The sequence below is a fragment of the Theropithecus gelada genome, chromosome 6 (genome assembly GCF_003255815.1).
Source record: "Theropithecus gelada isolate Dixy chromosome 6, Tgel_1.0, whole genome shotgun sequence".
Lineage (NCBI taxonomy): Eukaryota > Metazoa > Chordata > Mammalia > Primates > Cercopithecidae > Theropithecus > Theropithecus gelada.
This window is the reverse complement of record NC_037673.1, coordinates 143,480,911-143,501,143: the sequence shown is the minus strand read 5'-3', so window position 1 is coordinate 143,501,143 and position 20,233 is coordinate 143,480,911. Positions and strand designations below refer to the sequence as shown.

The window sequence follows — 20,233 nt, the reverse complement described above, 5'->3', positions numbered from 1 at the left end:
TATTCCTTGTGAATTCACCAAGTCAGTAACTTCCATGATTTGGGTTTTTCAGATGTGAAATAAATTAATTTCACATATAAGCAAGGTTCCTCCTAGAGCTAAAATTCTCTAAAGTAGTACAAATATCTAGACATAGGCTCATATTTAAATATGCCTAGGTTTGTATGTATGCATGTGTGTGTTTCAGAGTTTCTTGCTTTAAAGTACATGTTTTGTGAAAATAGAAACACCATCTACATCCAGAATCATTAACTAGTGATATAGGAACTGTGCCAGGACAAAAATCAGCAGGAAATCTCATCTATAGCTAATGTTCCCTAAGACAGATGTGGTCTCAGATCTCAACAGCAGAATTGACTCAGTGTAGAGAGGGTCACTGACAACTCACAAGGAAGGGTAAGAACCTGTCAAAGAATATCTGATGCTGGAATCCAAGGCCAGAGCAGAAAGTACAAGCAAGGATCAGCACTGTGGCTGTGTCTGTCTATACAGTAATAAATGCTGCCAAAGGCCTTCCTTCTCCCCTTCTAGGTGCTAATATTATTAGGAAGTTTTAGCCCTGTGTCATCTTAAAGAAGACATTGATACTTTACTACTTGATATCAGAAACTGTATTCCAGCTCAGCCTTCCAAATGAGATTCTTGCTGTGAAGCCTCTCTGGGCTAAAGGGCCCAAACTGTCAAATGGGTATCCAACCTCTACACACTGGGAATACTGCAACTCAGACAGGCTTGATTGAAATTCCAACTCTGCCATGCACTAGGTGTGACCTTGAGGGAGTTACCAAAACTTCCTGAGCCTCAGTTTCCTCCCCTGTAAAATGGGGATGATAATAATGCCCTCCCCATGATTTATGTAAGAATAAAGCTGCTCTAAGTCAGGTGCTTAGCACAGTGTCTGAAATTTTCTCAGCCAATATTCTTCGTCTTTTTTTTTTTTTTTTTTTACTATGAAACCCTTTCGAATCAATCTTTACTACTACTAATAATATCCATTTTTAAGTTTCTTGACTGTGCTAATCACATTCAATATCCACAACTCTGAGAGATGGGTACTATTTTTATTGCCATTTAAGATGAGGAAACTGTCTCATTATGCTTAGAAACTTATCCCAAGTCAGAGCCCAATTAGAAACCCTGCCTAAGTGCAAAGTCTCTACTTTTAATGATGACTCTATAATACTTCCATCAAATAACCTGTCAACAACACTGAGAAGAGCATATGAGAGGCAATTCTCCTCTCATGTGGCTGAGCGAATGAAGGTTTCCATCTAGGAATTCAATACGAATCTGTGGCTGATAATGAAAATGACTACTCAGTTCCCTGTGCATTTTAAAGGTCAATTGGTTTTTGAAATTTTGTGGGTTTTTTCCCACTGGATTTAATCATTCTTAAATTCATACCATCTTCCAAAATTTGATTCTACAATATTCTCTTGAATTTTAAAACCCAGTTGAATTGAAGGGGGAAGTTCATGCTGTTGAGAAGAAAACTGGCACCCCTGCTATCCAGAAGTGTTCTGTAAAGGACTCTTTTGAATATGTAAAGGAATTAGAATATCTCTTAGTATATGTATTAACATACGTATTGGCTACATATATTTGTAGAAACCAGGAGTCACTGGTTTAGCCACATCAAGTGTCCAATTAGATCTGAAACAAAAATCCCCTTGGAACAAAATAGGCCACATTTGTCAGAAACTGACTCTCCAACTCTGTGTGAGCCACCCCGCCTCATCCCCAGCCTTGTTTTTTTTTTTTTTTTTTTTCCCCTACTCTACAGTCAGCCTGACTTTGGCAAGCAGTCAAGAAGTGAACAAGAGAGATGGAAGTGCTCTGGGTATCTGACCCCTTACTGGCCACTCAACCATGCAAGCTGTGAAGCCCAGTTAAAAAAAAAAAAATGTTGCCTTTCTTTTCCTCTCACCCCCTAACGAACTGCCTCTTTCCCTTCCCCACCATCACAGAAGGAAAACAATCAAAAGCATTAGTATTCCCGTGAAAAGGGCCAGTCACACAGGGGATGACTGCAAGCCCTTCGTAACCACTCCAAGATGCTGCCAGGGCCTGAGAAGGAACAAACTCGAATTGCTCCAGTTCAAACTGGTCCTGGCCTGGTCAGACGGAGGAGACAGAGCAGTGATTCACAGCAGGACGTGGTACTTGCAGACTGACCATTCTCTCAGGACTCACTAGGGTCTCTTCTCTGACGAGATGATACCTGGTGTGCAAGTCTCCTTTTAGAAATGCATAGATTCTGCTATATATTTCTTTTCTTGTTGGTCTCCTAAGAACAACTGGAAGCTCTTACCTAACCTGAAGTATCTCCTTGTGTTGCTTTCAGGAATTGGGACACTCACCCAGGACACACTATGGTGCTTCAGTCAAGTGAAAGGCACTATCGAGATTGGGACCACAGAAGGTAGGAGAAATCCCCATACCCTTTTCCTTGCCTCCTTGGGGGTCTGTGCTGGTTTCAAAATTAAACACTTTCATCTTTGCTTTCACGAATCTAAGTCCCCACACACCCTAGAATTGCATTCTAAGCTAGAAATAGATTTAATAATTTCTTTCTCTCTTTCTCTCCTGTTTTTTTTTCTGTTGATATTTATTTTGTTCCTACCAATGAGGCAGCACTGAAATGAACTTTCAGTAAAATAGGTTTGCAGAGACAGAGGCTAAACTAGGCAAGCCTTGTTTCAGGATGGTCATCAGCGCTGTAGAATTCTGAGTCCAAACACTTTAAGACTGTCAGCCATAATTCTCTCCCTTCCATTCTATGTGGAGGACCATTGGCAATACATGAAGTGCGGAGGGAGACTGAAGAATTCAAGTCTGGTCATATGACTTATGGGAACATTGAATCCCAATCTTAGCATATAATTGCCTTTCTGGTTCTCAGGAGACTTTCCTATTCCAGGGCCCTTTACCTGGGATAATGCATTAGTTTTCCTCCTCCTGAAGAACTGTTTATTTTTCTTTATTTTCTTCTTTCATAAGCCTGGGCTTGGAGACCCCCATGACTCTCCCTAAGGGTGTCTGCATTACAAAACACTGGATGACAGGCAATTGGAAGGAACTAGAATAGTACTTCTGGGTGTTTTAAATCATGGTTTAGCTCTTCTAGCAGAATGCAGTAGGGCTTGCCTGAAACAGATTTTGCTGCTTTGATGGTAGCTTTAGATTTTAGAAGTGGTATAACACAGGTGTAAAACTAGTTTTAAAGAATGATGAAGTGAACAGTTGACAGGATTGAACACTATACTCAAACTAACATGCATAAATGCATGTGAACTTCAGGTCATTCTGTAGCACTTCAATTCTGAGTAAAAAATAATTCGAGCAAAAATTAATCTGAGTAATTTGGAAAAGGTAGTTTATTTACAATCTTGCTATAATTCTTTTGTAGAGAATCTAATAGTGGGTGACCAAAAACCAAATACTCTATGTTTACAAAGTAGGAGAAAGCACACTAAAATAAATTAATAAATAAATCTATATAAAATTATATTTAAAAGAAATTGACACAATGTTTGCACATATTTATAAGGTAGAGTGTGATGTTTCGATATGTGTATATTGTGTAATGATATCAAACCAAGATGATTAGCATATCCATTACCTCATACATTTATTATTTCTTTGTGGTAAGAAGATTCTAAATCCTCTCTCTCTTTTGAGATATACGATATGATATTGTTAACCTACTCACCCTACCGTGCTAAAGAACAAAACTTATTCCTCAGATCTATTACTTTACATTTATTGACCAATCTCTTTTCATCTTCCTACCACCCCCCAGGCCTCTGGTAACCACTATTTACTATTCTCTACTTCTATGAGATCGACTTTTTTAGGTTCCTCATATGAGTGAGAAAATGTGGTATTTGTCTGTGCCTGGCTTATTTCACTTAATATAATGCCTTTCATGTTTATCTATGTTGCCACAAATGACAGAATTTTATTCTTTTTTATGGCTGAGTAATATTCCATTGCATATATATGTGTGTTTGTGTGTATTTTTCATATATATATATATACACACACATATATATATATAAAACTGTATGTATCTATTCATCTGTTTATGGACACTTAGGTTGTGTCCATAATTTGGCTATTGCTACTAGAGCTGCAATAAACATGGGAGAGCAGATTTCTTTTCTATATACTGATTTTATTTTGTAAATATAGACCAAGTAGTGGGATTACTGGATCTAATATTATATTTGTATATAGCATCCTCTATTTTTGAGATGAATTGTCAAATAGAGCCTTACAAAAGATCCTTCTAAAGCCCCTATGAAGACAGATAGAAACTATCAATCCCATTTTATGTCACCTAAAAAAAAAGAATTTTGAGTGTCTTCTATATGACAGCACTGTGCTAGACATTAGAAATTTTTTTAAAAAGGAAAGAAAAAAAATGACCTACTCTCTAACCTCATGGATCTTAAGAAAAGGAAGTTCAAGTGAATACATTGTTTTAAATCTTGGCCATGATTCAAAATCATTTGAACTTTTTAAATAATAGAGACTCCCAGGTCTCCAAGAGCTACTAAGTTAGAGTTTCAAGGGTCAGGGTGATACAATGTGTGTTAGTTTACCCAGTTAATTCTAATGTAGTGGACTAGCATTGGGCATCACAAAGCTAAAGGACTTGTTCCAAGTAATCCATTATTCTCTCACTCTGCACTTAAATCTTAAATCTTGTCCTTGTGACTGGCTTCCCATCAATTATGAGAATTCTGAGTGTTTGCTGTAACTATAGGTCTTACCAATTGCAGACTTATTATTTGCTTAAGACAAATTATTAAGATAATACAGATACAGCATTGGCCATAGTTCTCAATACTTTGTAAGTACTTGATATTTGTAAGCTATTATTATAAATATTATTATAATTAGACCTTCATTCTAAATTAATCTTCACCAAAACCTTATGACAGGTAAGAATTTTTATTCCCACTTTACCTATGAGGATATTGAAGTCAAGCAAACAAACAAAAAATATTAAGTACATTGCCAAAGGCACTATAGCTTATAAATGGGTGATGCAGTTTTCAAACCTAGTCTTTGGGACTCCACAGCCCCTGCTTTTTAAACATTGTTTTGAAAATAGAGACTCTGACTTAGTAGTCTGGAATGAAGGCCTGGAACGTGCATTTTACACACATGCCCTTAGATGATCATTATGAATACACGTGAACTGAAGATAGGTTGAAACGTTTACTGTGCATAATACAAAAGTAGCCTGCTTGAACTGACTGTTAGTTGGGTCAGAGTCAGGATCAAAATGACAATCGATCCCTATTTTGTTTGGAAAATGCACTTTTAAATAGTGAATAAAGGGAGAAACTTTTTAAAAAGAAGAATTAGGTTAGTCACAAACACACAGCCACTGGCATGGAGGTTCCCTAGCCAACATATCTTAGATGTCATTTAAGCTGCACTAACACTGCCTCAATGGAAGTTGAATATTTGTTGAGTGAATTAATAAAAGACTTTCACTTGCTACTCGTTAAAAATCAGGTTTCCTTTGGTTTGATTGGCATAATCTACCCAAGTTAATTTTCTATACAATCAAAGTCAATAAAAATTATTCAGCTTTCCCTTCCATGTTACTTATTCCTATTAATAGCTTTTTCTATTTCAGTTCTATCACTTTCTAGCTAGTTACCTTGGCAAGTTAATGTCTCCATGCTTCAGTTTTCCTCATGTGCAGAATGGGGATAATAGTATAGTTACCCATTATGGCTATAAGGGCTAGGAGGGAGGGTGTGTGTGTGTATACGCATATACATATATGTGTATATATTATATATATGCATACATATATGTGTATAATATACATATGTGATACATATATAATATACAATATTATATATAATACATATAAAATATATATTACATATTATATATAACACACATATATATTAATATATGTAACACATATAATATATATAATAATATATGTTATATATAATATATATCAGACCATTACCAATAGGTTGTTATAAGATGTTCAATTTGCATCTTGGTGCAAGATACTTATGTACATCTTGGGTATCAAGTAGTAGACTAGAATTTTTTCATATGTCAAATTATTCTATAGGGCTTTAAATGAATTATACTATGAGTTCAACAATAAGCATTTGGTGAGTGCTTACTATATCCAGGGTACTGTCTCAGAAAGTAAGAAGGTTGTAAAGATAAATAAAATATAGTCCAAGTTCTCAAGAAATGCACCATTGAAGAGGAGACAGAGTATGGCCTGGGAGAGTAAAGCATCACATCAAATAAACACAAGGTAAAATGAGCTGCAGATAAAAGTACTTAGGCTAAAGACTACAATGCTTTGACTACCAGAGAGGTAGGAATCTCACACATTTGGTGGAGAAAAATAGACTTGTGGGAAGAAAACATTTAAGACAAACCTTAAATAATTTAAAAAACCATAACATTTATTCTTTTATTTTTCTGATTACTAAAACAATATATTCTCAGTGTAGAAACGTTTAAATTTAACCAATAAAAATCAGAAAATAAATGTCATTCAGAAACCCACAACCCACAGATTAGCATTGTTAAAAATTTATGGTATATTTTTCTAATCTCTTGATTATGCATATATGGTCATTAATTGATTCAGTCAAGAAACAAGTACTGTGTGTCAAATACTGTGCAAGGAATTGCTTAGTTTACATCAAACAATATCCATATTATTTTTTTTACCAAAATGGAGTCATAATGGAAATACTATTTTGTAAATTGATGTTTTTACTTAAGAATGTATAGGATCATCTTTCGTATAATAAGAGGTACATATACCCTAGTTTTATTTACCTAGATTTTCAATATTTGTAACATTGTTATGAACACCTAATAGTAAAATCTTTACATTTATCCAGGAAAAGCAGTGTGATATAGTGATTAAGAGCATATGTTTCACAGTTAAAAATACCTGGTTCAAATTTAGCTTCATTACTTATGGGCATGGAGTAAGTTACCTCAAACTTTTCATGATTCTATTTCCTGATATGTAAAATTGGGATAATAAGAGCTATCTTGAAGAACTCTTATGATAATATAATTAGACATATATTTTAAACAACATAGCACATAGACATGATTCAGTAATCATGATTAGCTACTGTGATTATGTCACTGGGACACATTCTCAAAAATAGCATTCCTTGGGCTTTATAGGAAGTCTTATGAGAGACAATGTGGCTTCATTAGAGCGGAGAAGGTGCAGATGAAGAGAAAACAGGTTCCAGGCTTGTTTTGGAGGCAATAGGCTGCATTTTAGGGGAGAAGTAAACTAAGGAATTAAGATAGTTTTCAGGTTTTAGCTTTGAACAAATGGGGGGTTGGTGGGCTCCAGTTACTAACACCAGGAAACCTGAAAAAGAAAGATATTTGGGGAGAAAAATCATGAGCTTTGTTTTGAACATAATTAATATGAAGTAGCTATGAGGCACAAAGTATAAACATCAAGAAGGAAGTTGTATGTATATATATGAGTCACATATATGTCTTGGAGAGACAGTCTCAGAGATGGAGATAGAACCTGGGGAGGCCTCAGCATGCAGATGGTGTTTGGAACCGTTGAACTGAATGAGATCACATAACTTATGCAGATCATGTGGACATGCAGTCAACAAACAATTTTGATGACCTAAACTTTCACTGTTATGCTGGTGGTTAGGAGGCCATAAAAACATTGTTGACTTAGTTGAGTTATTGGAAGACACTTACACATTTAAAGGTTCTGATTTACCATGTGCAATGCTTGCATTTGATTTGCTTAGCAGGCGTATTTCATATAACATGATTTCATTGCATGAAATTTTACATTATTTCATCATTAGAAGTACTTTATATGGAGAAATTGCCCACTCGGTATCAGACAACTTCTTGAGACTTGGTGTCTGATTTTGTACATGGGAAAAAGAATTATCTGGTGAGGTTTCTGTTTTTATTCCAGCTACAGCATATAACCATTTTCTTTCTGATACTGCAATTCTAGGGTGCTTTGTTCCTCATTCTGCAGTTCTTTGATGTCTGTCAACACAGGTCACTTCATCTTATTCATGGGAAATAATTGTGATATTTATTCTGTTTTGCTACATGGGCATAACATTTTTTTCCTTCCCTCCCTCTGAAAAGATCACTCATGTAGAGGGAAGGATGAGGCATTCTATCGATTGTGCTTTCTAATGAGAGAAAAACATCAATGTGACTGTCGATGTGAGGTGTATTTCATATACCCTAAAGTAAAAGCCAACACCTGTGACTTCCTTGCAAAGAGGAATCCTCTATAACATTTGCAATAATGTTTCATTTTGCATGGATGTTTAAGTAATCCGAGGATTATAGGAATGATTTTTCAGCTTTCTTTCAGTGATTGTGACTCTTTGCTGTCAACAGAAAAAAAAAAAAAAAAAAAAAAAAAAAAAAAAAAAAAAAAAAACCAATTGGGTTGTCTCAAAGCAGTATAAAGACTTGTGACCTTCACCTCATTTTATAGAAAGAAGTCCGTGATTGACAAATAACCTTTCTTAGATGTTTAGATGTTTAGTTACAATAATTGTAACTTCACCTCACAGATCTTAGCCTAAATGATAGAAAACGGAGTCTTACTTGCCTTGCTCTCCTGAATACAGGGTGAAGGGCTGGCACTGAGAAGAATTCCCATTTCAGGAAGAAGGAATCCTGTCTTTTTAGACAGAAGCTTTCTAAATCAGCAACTCAAGGGGATTTTTAATTAGGCACCAATTTGAAATCAGATAATCCCTCACTTTAAACTTGGTTCAGCTACTCAGTTAGTGATCTTAGACAGGATACTAAATGATTTTCCAACATTATTGTGCATATGAATACCCTGAGAAGGATGTTAAAATGCATATTACTAGATTCTGCCTCTAGAGATTCTGATTCACTAGGTCTGGGACAGAGTCAAAGAACCTGCATATTTCACAAGCATCCCAAATAATTATTTTTATTTATTTTTATTTATTTATTTTTGTTTTGTTTTTTTTGAGATGGAGCCTTGCTCTGTCGCCTAGGCTGGAATGCAGTGGCGTGATCTCAGCTCACTGCAACCTCCACCTCCCGGGTTCAAGTAGTTCTCCTGCCTCAGCCTCCTGAGTAGCTGGGATTACAGGCGCCTGCCACTACGCCCAGCTGTTTTTTGTATTTTTATCAGAGACGGGGTTTCACCATATTGACCCAGCTGCTCTCGAACTCCTGACCCGTGATCTACCTTCCTCAGCCTCCCAAAGTGCTAGGATTACAGGCAGGAGCCACTGCACCCGGCCCATCCCAAACAATTCTAATAGTTTGATCCAAGAGGCACTTCGAGAAATTCTGTTCTTTCTTTCCTTACATCAGAGGGCTATTCTAAGAGCAGAGAAGATAGAAAATCTGCAGGTGTTTTGAGTGCATTTAAAGGAAACAAGAATGCCAATAAATGTGAGATACTGTGCAGCCAAGTTCTCTGCCTCGGGCACTGAAGGGAGTGAAAACCTTTCCTCTGTGTGTGAAAAAGAAGTGGAGATCTCTTCTCTGCACCCAGTAGGCTACAAGGGAATTTCCTATGCAACTTCACTTTGCATGGCGCTCCAATCTGCCAGAAGAAAAATTGGACTGATTATGAACAAGTTGTGCAAGATGAAAGCATTTTTTCTCAGCTGTGATGCAGAATGTTTTGATGTGAGAAGGCTTGCTGTACTCTGCAGGTGGGCTGGTGAGAAGTGAACGCTGGAGGAAGGGAAGCAGGTTCTTTGCATAACACTGAAGGCAAACATCCTGTTCTCTTTGTAAGCATTAGGTAATTAAATATTTCCTAGCCAAGAAAGAGAAAAAAACTGTGACTATTTATTTCTCCTCTTCCCTAATGCCAATCACTTGAAATGTGTTTAATTAACAAATATTTATGGAGCACCTAATATGTGCTAGGCACTGGGCTGGACGATGAGGTCAGTCATGGACAAAGCACTGTTGCTCCCCTCCATTAAGCACTGTACACTTTCCTGAGGGCATCACCACATGGTTTTTAATGACAATCCAATGTGATTGTGGAGAGTACTAGAAAAAGAGTAAGTCACCCAACGCACACTGGGAACAGAGCAGGGAAGGCTTGCTAGAGTAAGATTGGCTAGACTGGAAGCCAATCTGAGACCTAAAGTAGAAACAGGAATTCGCTAGGACTTCTGGGTACATAGACCCACATTTTATTCATGGTTCAATTATTCTCTTGTGCTATTTGCTCAGGTTCCCTGGGTGATCGCCAACTTGGGAGGATGAAAGGATATGTTAATAAGATCTTTGAAAGTGCTGCACAATACCTGGCCAGGGTAAAGTAATGATAATGATAATTCTGTTTAATCAGGCTTCATGAGATCAGACTCCTTAATAATTGCTTTCAACATGTTATCTCATTCCACCTTTGCTGCAACACTAAGATATGAGGCAGGTGCCAGCTTAAGCCCATTTTACGGTGGAGGAAATTGAGACTCAGAAAGTTTAACAACATATCCATTTGCACACCAGTCTGACCTCAGAGTTGGTATTCTCAACTACTGTGATAGAGCACTCCTGGCAAGTAACCTGACACCAAGCAGGGGCTTAATAAATATTTATTGAATGAATATAGCCTTCAGTAACTAATAAATGTCAACCAACCAAAAAACATCAATATTACTGTTAATACAACAATAACGGATATTTTTAAAGAATAAAATAGCTCATTCAAAACAATCCATTATAGATACACAGAACTTTTCTAACTTTAACATATATGGATCATATGTATCCTATAACCCATAGGAGATAACTAGAATCGGTCTTATAATCCCACATTGCAGACAAAAAGATAGTATAGATATTATAGATAGTAGACCTAATTTTATTCATAAATATGAGGAGGTGAAGGCAGCTAGAAATAAGTCTTAAATTGCCCAAGGTCTTATGGAGTCCAGAAGGCAAATTTTTGAATCCTACACCAGCAATTTTTTTACTGCTCATCTTCTGCTAGACGCACTGACTGTAAGTTTAAGATACGGTTGACTGTCTTGAAAATGCAGGGCACAGGACATCAAGGCAACTCAAGGGAAATCCATCATGCTTTCAAGATGCTTTCACTTGCAACAGAAAACTGCTATCAAAATATCTGGAACAGTAAAAGAATGACCTCTTCTGCAAATATCTACTGAGCACCTACTATGTGCTTGGCATTCTAGGCACTGGAGATTCAATAGTGGAGGGGCTAAATAATAGATGTAATAAACAAATGGAATATAAAATATGAGGCTATAAATGCAAGAAAATAAACCAACAGGGGGTGCAGGGAATATGGTGTTGTCTTTTAAATATGATGATCAAGACTTCATGCAAAAGATGACATTTGAGCAACAATTTGAAGAAGGCAAAAAAAAAAAAAAAAAAAGTCATGTGAATATCTGGGGAGTAGAGTTCCAGATAGAGGGAATAGCTAGTACAAATGCCCTGAGGCAAGAGCTCATCGGGTATGTTTAAGGACTGGACTTGTGGCCAGTGTATCTGAAGTTGGGTAGGCAAAGGAAGAAGTTGTGAAAGATGGAGACAGATGATGGCAGACAGATGCAAGACGGGGACCTTATAACCCATTAAAAATAGTTGGACTCCTGCCTGAATGAAATAGAGAGCCACTGGTTGAAAAACGCTCTTTCTAGCAGCAGCTCGATTAAGGGACCACTGTCAGAAGCAGGAATCGGTTGAAAGGTTATTGCAATAATCCAGCGTTTCACATAAGTCACAAGGCGGGGAGCCCCCGAGCTGATGAATTCCCTGGGTGAAGCTCAGCATAAAGGACTCGGATCCTCTCCATCTCCCTGCCTTGCTGTCTTTGGAATGTCAGCTTTGTCCCAAGACAACTGCTGCATGCAATTCTGGGCGTCACACTCAGATAAACCAACAACATCAAGTGAAAGGACATTCTGATTTTTTTTTTAAATAAAGAAACCTTTTCCCCCCAATATCCCTAGAAAATTTCTTTTGATGTCCCCTTTGCCACAGTCTAAGTCAGATGCCCACTTCTGTTTTTTTGTTGTTGTTGTTGTTGCTTTTTCTTTTGAGACAGTGTCTCGCTCTGTCACCAGGCTGGACTGCACTGGCGCAATCTCGGCTCACTGCAATCTCCACCTCCCAGCAGATGCCCACTTCTAAGCCATCCATTGGCAAGGAGAATGGGATTAGCCTAACTAGCTTTATACAAATAGGCTTGCATCCGAGTTTGGAATGGGATCATCATCCCTGAGTGGAGGATGCCACAACAGAATCTAGGCTTTGCAGCAAGGAATGAGGATGCGATTCAAGGTAGTCCAACAAGAGTATCAGCTACAGGAAAAAGAGACAGATAAGGCTTAACCAGTTCTATTGCTACCGCTGTGCAAAGGGTGGTGAGTTATTGGCTTGTTCTTGGTTAAACATTTGGCTCAGGCAAATCCAGACACCAAGCTTCTCTAGACTGACTTGTCTTGAAGCTGGGGCCTGAGGTGTGTGAGAAGAGCACTTGCCTTTTTGTAAATGTTGCTCATTAAGCAGGCTCAGCATCATCCTATTTACTGCCTATGTTGTTAGTTAATGGAATTTAAAAGCCAAGAATAAATAATTAAGCACATGGACATTGTGGGTGGTTCCTGTTTATTTGCTCAAGGTTTCAGTAAGCATTATGCCTTTTTCTTAGTATATTTATTTTTAGTCTATCATATAGAGCTTTAAAAAAGTATAACTAACTTTATACCAATTTGGTTGGAGTTAAGAATGTTGAATTTTATTCATCCATTTATTCAATAAATATATATTGGGCAGTAGGTATTGGAAACACAGCAGCCCTCGAAATAGCCACAGTCTGTGGTATTAATGGAGCTCACATTCTAGTGCAGAGGTGGACACTGGAAAATGCAAGCTTACAAAGACACAAGATATTTTCCAAAGATGACATATGCTCTAAAGAATATAAAATGGGCCTGGTGCGGTGGCTCACACCTGTAATCCCAGCACTTTGGGAGGCCAAGGCAGGCAGATCATGAGGTCAGGAGTTCAAGACCAGCCTGACCAACATGGTGAAACCCCGTCTCTACTAAAAATACAAAAATTAGTTGGGTGTGGTGGCAGGCGCCTGTAATCCCAGCTACTCAGGAGTCTGAGGCAGGAGAATCGTTTGAATCCTGTAGGTGGAGGTTGCAGTGAGCCAAGATCATGCCACTGCACTCCAGCCTGGGTGACAGAGCAAGACTCCGTCTCATGTGGGAGTGGCTAAATGAGGGAATGGGGAATGCTACATAATTAGAGGGCTTTTCTGTGAAGGGTTTTCTGAAGAGGTGACGTTTAAGCTAAGACCCAAATGATGAGTAGAAACCATGTTCAAAAAACCCATGGGAACAGTGTTTAGACACAGGAAACAACAAGCGCAAAGACCCTGGACAGAAGCAATCCAGGCATGGCCAGAAGGAAGGCCAGGATGCCTGGATTGGTCAGTAGGGGAAGAGTCTATGTTGAAGTCGTGGAGGGAAGCAGAGGCAAGTTCAGGTGTGTAAAGCCATGGTAAATAATTGTGTTTTATTCTGGGTACAATGGGAAGCTTTCAGGATTCTAAGCATGGAAGTACTCTGATGTTTTAGGACCTAAATCCTAGGGCATTTCACCTCAATGGAGAATTTTCAGTAACATAATCTTCCTTATAGTTGTATTGTGAAAATTCAACCTCACCTCTAAACTCAACTATTTTCGTTTGTTTTGTTTTTGCTTCCAACGTAGAGGTCTTCATACCTCCCCTCTCGTAGTAAAATCCTGTCTGTGGTCTGAAGCTCACTGTGCTATCTTTGCCCAGGATCACCACTGGAATTTGTAAATGTTACAGTTTTGTTCAGTGCCTAAAAGCAATTTTCAAGGCATTGTTGAGATCACTTAAATTTGGCAGCCTTGAGACCTGACCATGTCCTTTCAGCTTACAGTTTAGGGAACATAAGATCTGTTGTTTTTTCATTTTAGTTTTTACTGTGGATGATATTTCCATAATTTTATTAGCTGTTTCTTAAGGGCCATTATTATCTATTGTTTCATGAGTGATTTTTCTGATTACGATTTAAAGCAACCTTTCCCAAAATTATGGCACAGTCATTTGTCCATGTGCACATCTCACTCTACACCATTAATCAAATATACCAGGTAATTTTATGTTGGCAGGTCTATACCAATGATATTCAAGCACTAATGATTTCCAGATATTGATATTAAGTCCCTATTTTCCAAGGAAAACTGATGGCAATTTTTTACAGCTTACCATTCACACATGCTTCAGAATTTATGTGCCTCTTCTTTTTTCAGTCAATGATTCATGTAAAGCACAGCTTCTCATCAGACATACCTGAGAGAGAATATTTTTCTAAAAAGTACTTTACAGCATGCTGAAGATGTCTTTTAAAAAGATTGCTCTTTAATAGCAGTTTAAACCAAATTCATGAAACTAAAACAGAAAAAAATAAATAACAAACTTTATTTTAAAAACAACTCTGATATTACTGATTAAAAACTTGCATTTTTTTCACATAAAGTAATACTCTTTGTGTTTCTAACAGAAACTTGAGAGCATTGGAAAGACTTTACCATAGTTAAGAGAATGAACTATGAACAGATGGCCTGGGTTTGAATCCCAATGAAACGACTTTCTGTGTCACCTTGAATAGATTGCATAACTTTATTTTGATTTAAACTCACTTTACTCCTCTGTAAAATGGGAAAATAGTAGTTTCTCCTTCATAGGCTTGTCATGAGGATGAAATAAAATAATCTAAACAAAGCACAGCACTTGACACAGAGTGAATGCTAAGTAAATGTTAGCTGTGATGCTAATGAAAACACAGATAACAAGAAAATAAAAATGACTCGTCATTCTACCACCCAGATCATTATTTTTTTAATGTTTAATATTTGCTAAGTTTAGTAAACGCTCTCTAAATGAACTTAAAATGGCCATCAGATCCATGTGTTTACTGAAAAGACTATTTACACCTGGGTCCACACAAAAATTACACTTCATCTTTGGGAAGAGCAATAAACACCTGTAGAGGGTTCTACGAGCAAGTGGAAGGAAATTACAGACAGCAAGTTGTCTCCACATTATCAACACACATGAACAATTAATTACCACTTCTTACACCTAATCCAAGTATTATTTACCCACATGATGTTAATGAGCAAATAGGAAACTGTGCGATTAAACACTTAGATTCATAGCATGTTGGAATTTGAAGGAATTTCCTTTGAAGGAAACTGGGAGATCTTTACTGGAAGATCTGCCCACTTATAGACGGAGAAGGTGGGGTACAGAAAGTAAAACAGACACAATGAAGTTATGAGTTTCCTCTTCCACATTACCACTTAATGTTTCCACCACTCAGATTCCCCTGTGGCATTATGGGATAAGAGTCTCTTTGATATCCCTTCCGGTGGAAAGACAAAATATTATTCAGCCTGGAAAAAGAAAGCAAGCCTGTCATTTGTGACAACACAGATGAATCTAGAGGGCATTATGTTAAGTGAAATAAACCAGGCACAGAAAGGCAAATGCCAGATGATCTCACATCTGTGGAATCTAAAAAAGTCAAGCTCATAGACCAGAGAGCAGAGTGGTAATTACTAGGGGTTGGGGTAAGAGGAGGTTGGGGATACAAAGGATACAAAATTTCAGGTAGACAGGAGGAATAAATTCAAGAGATATACTGTACAACTTGGTAACTGTAGTCAATAAGAAAGTATTGTATACTTGAAAATTGCTGAGTAGATTTTTAGTGTTCTCAGAAGTAAATAATAAGTATGGGAGGTAATGCATATGTTAATTAACTTAGCCATTCTAAAATGTATACATATGTTTAAACACCATGTTGTACACTATAAATTTAGACAACTTTTGTCAATTAAAAATAAAAACCTCCTGACCACCAAGCAGATGTTAGCATTTTCTACCTCTATTGTATCAGCCAGATGTTTTCTTTAACCTAGGTGGTGATCAAATGCACAAATATGAAAGGAGGAAAGACAGTAGCCCTCCAAGGGCCTTGGTATGGTCTTTTGGCCAACACCCAGGCTAATCACAACAGCAGAGTGGTTCAGGCTGTGTATTTGGCTGTTGATGAACCCTGGCTTCCCTGGCCTTCTTTAAAGACTTCCTCAGAAACTGCTGACATTTCCCAGTTTCTCGTGGGCAAGGGAGGCTTGATGATACCAAAAAAAAAAAAAAAAAAAAAAAAAAAAAAGACAGGAGCCATGTCTATCTTATTTGTCTATTACAGTGCCTGGCACTTATTGAAAACTCGATAAACTTAACATTGAAGAAAAATGATAGTCAGCACCAAGCACATCTAACATGCCAGGTGCTAGGCTCTTGGTATGTCAAGCACTTTTTAAGGTCTCACGTCTTAGCAGAGGCTGCATGACACCATAGTGAAGAACACAGGCTCCAAAAAGGCTCACCCAGGTTTGCATTCCAACAAATCTGCTATATGAGTATGGTATTTAATGTATCTGTGCCTCAGTTTCTTCATCTATGACATGGGGATAATAATTGAAGCTACATCCAGGGCTCTTGTGAGGATTAAATTAGCTAATACATGTAAAGTATTTACAACGCAGCATGGAATACAGTCAGCATTCAATAAATGCTTGCTCTGTCATTATTAGTGTTAGCACTAACTTACTCACTCCATAGGCCCTGTAAAGGAGATATCCCAATACCTAGATTTTGGCAGAGGAAACTGAGATTTGAAGAGCTTAAATGATTGAATGGTTCCTCCAAAACTATCTGTAGTCACCAGAAAACCTATGATTTAAACCTAGAAGGTAAACATTCAAGGGAATCAATGATATTCTATGTGGTGGGTAAGAGAGCAGGCTTAACCACCTGACTCTGGAGTCAGTCTGTCGGGTTTGATTCCAGCCCAAATCAGGACCCTGGTATTACCAGGTGTGGGTCCTGGAACAGGTTATTCTGAGCCTTGGAGTCCTGAGAATAATACATCCTATCTCACAGGGGTATAACAAGATTTAAAGGAGATAATGCTTGTTGGCATTGAGCTCATGGACCCACACTCACCAGGCGCCCCATAAACTCTTTCATTTTTGTCAATAGTAGCAATGGCTGTAGTTAACTCCAGTTGCTTCCTCCAAAAGCCCTCCCAAACACCCAAGAATCGTTCTTGGCTCTGCCTTCCTAACTTCCTTGAACACCCATACTCATGCACTCTATCACTAAGTCATATGCCATTTTCCCTCTTTTCTCTAAATAGGTCAGTATCTCCAATCCCTCGACCTTGCTCCAACCCCATTGCCACTGTGTTACTTTGGACACAATCTTCTCTTCTCTGGATATTGGAGCAGCCTCTTTGGGTTACTCCCACTCTCCTTATTGTCTTGACTACCTCCAGTCTGTTCTTCACACTGTATCCAGAGTAGTATCTCCAGTGTGTACATATGTCACTTGCCTCCCAAAAAGCTTCATTAGGTTTCATTGCTCTTGGGATATCCCCAGCCTCACTCACCATTCTCCTCATGTACTCTCTGTTCCATGTGTCCTCTAATGCCATATCCCCTCCTCCAGCACTACACACATACTATCCCCTTTGCCAGAAATATTTTCACACTCTCTTTTTCTGGCAACCCCGGTTCATCATTCAAATCTCAGTTTTGGTTTCATTTTCCCAAGTAAGCCTTTCTTAACCCTGAACTCTGAGCTCGGTGGCCCTCGTAGAAGGTGCTGAATGTTCTCCATCATACACTTGCCAAATGCATTATCATTTTCTTGCTCCTTGTATGTTTTCTCTATTAGTCCATACTCTGCATGAAGACAAGTCTGCTACAGCTACTTCCTGATATACAACTACAAGTTGTGTAAGCATTCCTAGTGCCCAGCACCATGCCTGGCATACACTAATGTTTAACAAATACATATTGAATAAATGCATGATTAAATAAATGAAAGAATACTAGCTTTCCAATCAGCAAGAAATACCAAGAAGACAGGAGGCTCCAAGAAAATTCATTCTCGTGCCCAAAGTGACATTTCTTACTGCTAAGTTCAACTCCTTGTCACTGCACTTGGTTTATGGAATGCCTTCTAGTTTAAATGATTTATCCTTAAATAGAGCTGCCATTTTTCAATGTGCCGGTATCAGTGGATGCCTAAAGAGCTAGGTAAGACCAAATGGTAACAACCTTATATGGTTACGTTTTCAAAACACATTTACATATACTAGATTGTTTTGATTTATATACCAGACCTGTGGGAGAATGAGGTGAGGAAACTAAGGTATGAAGAATTACGCACAGATCTTGGTTCACCTTTCTTCTAATCAAAATATTATTTACCCTCATTATGCTGCCTAATGTGCAATTAATGTGTCCATTATCACAGCCCAGGTCTCTGAGGCCGTATTGCTGTAAAGCAGTGATTCTCAATCTAGGGTGTGGGAGGGTAATTTTGCACCCCCGGGGATGTTCACTGATGTCAGGAAGCATTTTGGATTGTCCTGACTGGGGGATGGGAGGTGTGCTACTGGCATCTATTGGGCAGAGCACAGTGACACTACTAAACATCCTAAAACAGCCCCATCTCCCCCACATAACCACACAACAATTACCTTATCCAAAATATCAATAGTGCTTAGGTTGCGAAACCCTGCCATAAAGCAAAGCTCATAGACTGAAACAGCAAAGGAAAAGGTAATTGTGTAAATCTCTCCAGACGTAATCAAGATGTAGAGGAACTGGTGAGTACATACCCTGTTTAAAGGCATGAAGTTTGAATTAGAAAATATAATACTCTGCAGGCCAAACAGAACTCTCGTGCAAGCTGCTGTGAGCCGTGTGACACTCCCAGGGGAAGGTCCTCCCTGAATGAGCAGATCTGGTCCCTTACTGTAAGAACAACAGGTACAGCATTTTCTCCCCTGCTACCTCCTAAAAGATTTACTATTATGGCCTCTCAGAATCAAGAGGAAAGCTGGGTTAAAAGTGTTTTCTTGAAAAGACATTAAACCCAATTACTCAAATGCCTACTCTGTATCTCTAAGGGGTAGCCTACGGGTCAGAAAACTAAGATCTTGCCACCTGGATTCGTGTCCTGGGTTCCTTTCAAATCCTCTAAAGCTCTAATCTGTCCAAAAAGAAATACGCTGCCTAATCCTGGGGAAGGCTCTAAGGTCAAAATAGATATCAGAGTCACAGTTATCCTTTTAAAATATTGTTTCATATCAGAATATTGGTTCCTTTTCATAATATTCATGATTTAATTAAAATGCAGAGACGTCTGGGAAGGAAGCAGATAGGACAATATTTTTTTTTCTTCTGCAGAACAGGAAGCACATTCGGGATTTGCTTTGGAATGCTTTCTTTTTATGAAGGCTGTGAGGCATTATGTAGACTGAATAATTGGAACATTTTTTATCCCGCTTGGACAAGAAATGTTAAAGCCCACTATTTCCAAACGAGAGCTAATAAGTGCATAGCCCAAACACAGCAGCTGAAATCTGCTTTATATATTTAAAATATGTTTTTATAATTCTATTAATTTGTAGTAAATAGGAGAAAGAGTGAATTTGAGCTGTTTTAATAAAACTGATACTGTTACCTCTTACCAGAAGACTCTTCCCACTTATATCTTCATATGTGCAAATTCTTCTTCTCCTTCATAGCCTATCTTAGATGCCACTACCTCCAGGAAGTCTTCTTGGATTCTGTCCCAATGTTCCATTTAGGTGCGAGAGTTTTCTACTATGCACTTTATCTGTTACTCTCTTTTGGCCCTTCTGTAATATTCATATATTTATTACTTAATTTTATATTTCTTTCCTATCTCCCTTCCCTTCCCTTCCTTCCTTCTCTCCTTCCTCTCTTCCCCCTTCTCTTCTTCCCCACTTTCTCCCTCCCTCCCTCCCTTTTACATCATATGCCTATACATGCATCTAATCTCACAGTCCTTGGCACCATGTCCTAGGAATAGCAAACTTTCAACACATGTTGGATCCCTGGAGGCATTGATAGGTAAGTGTGCGGATTTGGCTAGATTTCTTCTACATGATTATGGTAGTCATTAGCGAACCCTTTCTTTCAAATAGGTCAGAAGCAAATTTGCCCAACCCTAATGAAATACCCACAAGTTCCAAATAAGTAGATACAAAATCTTGGTCTCAGT

The 20,233-nt window shown here is 38.1% G+C and overlaps 1 protein-coding gene across 4 annotated transcripts in view; it reads left to right on the top strand.

The window, feature by feature from the left end:
- The first annotated feature begins 1,945 nt into the window (after positions 1-1,945).
- The window catches only part of PPP2R2B (protein phosphatase 2 regulatory subunit Bbeta), a 476,090-nt gene continuing 457,802 nt past the window's right edge, over positions 1,946-20,233 (top strand). For 2 of the 4 annotated variants that reach the window (XM_025388126.1, XM_025388128.1), the window contains exons 1-2: positions 2,011-2,159; positions 2,345-2,422. Coding sequence is in view for 2 of the 4 variants with exons in the window: in XM_025388122.1 (XP_025243907.1) it covers positions 2,215-2,224; positions 2,345-2,422 (88 nt within the window). In the remaining 2 variants the exon portion in view is untranslated. Of the gene's footprint in view, positions 2,225-2,344; positions 2,423-20,233 lie in introns of all 4 variants that reach the window. The other 2 variants (XM_025388122.1, XM_025388121.1) reach the window with 2 other exon arrangements.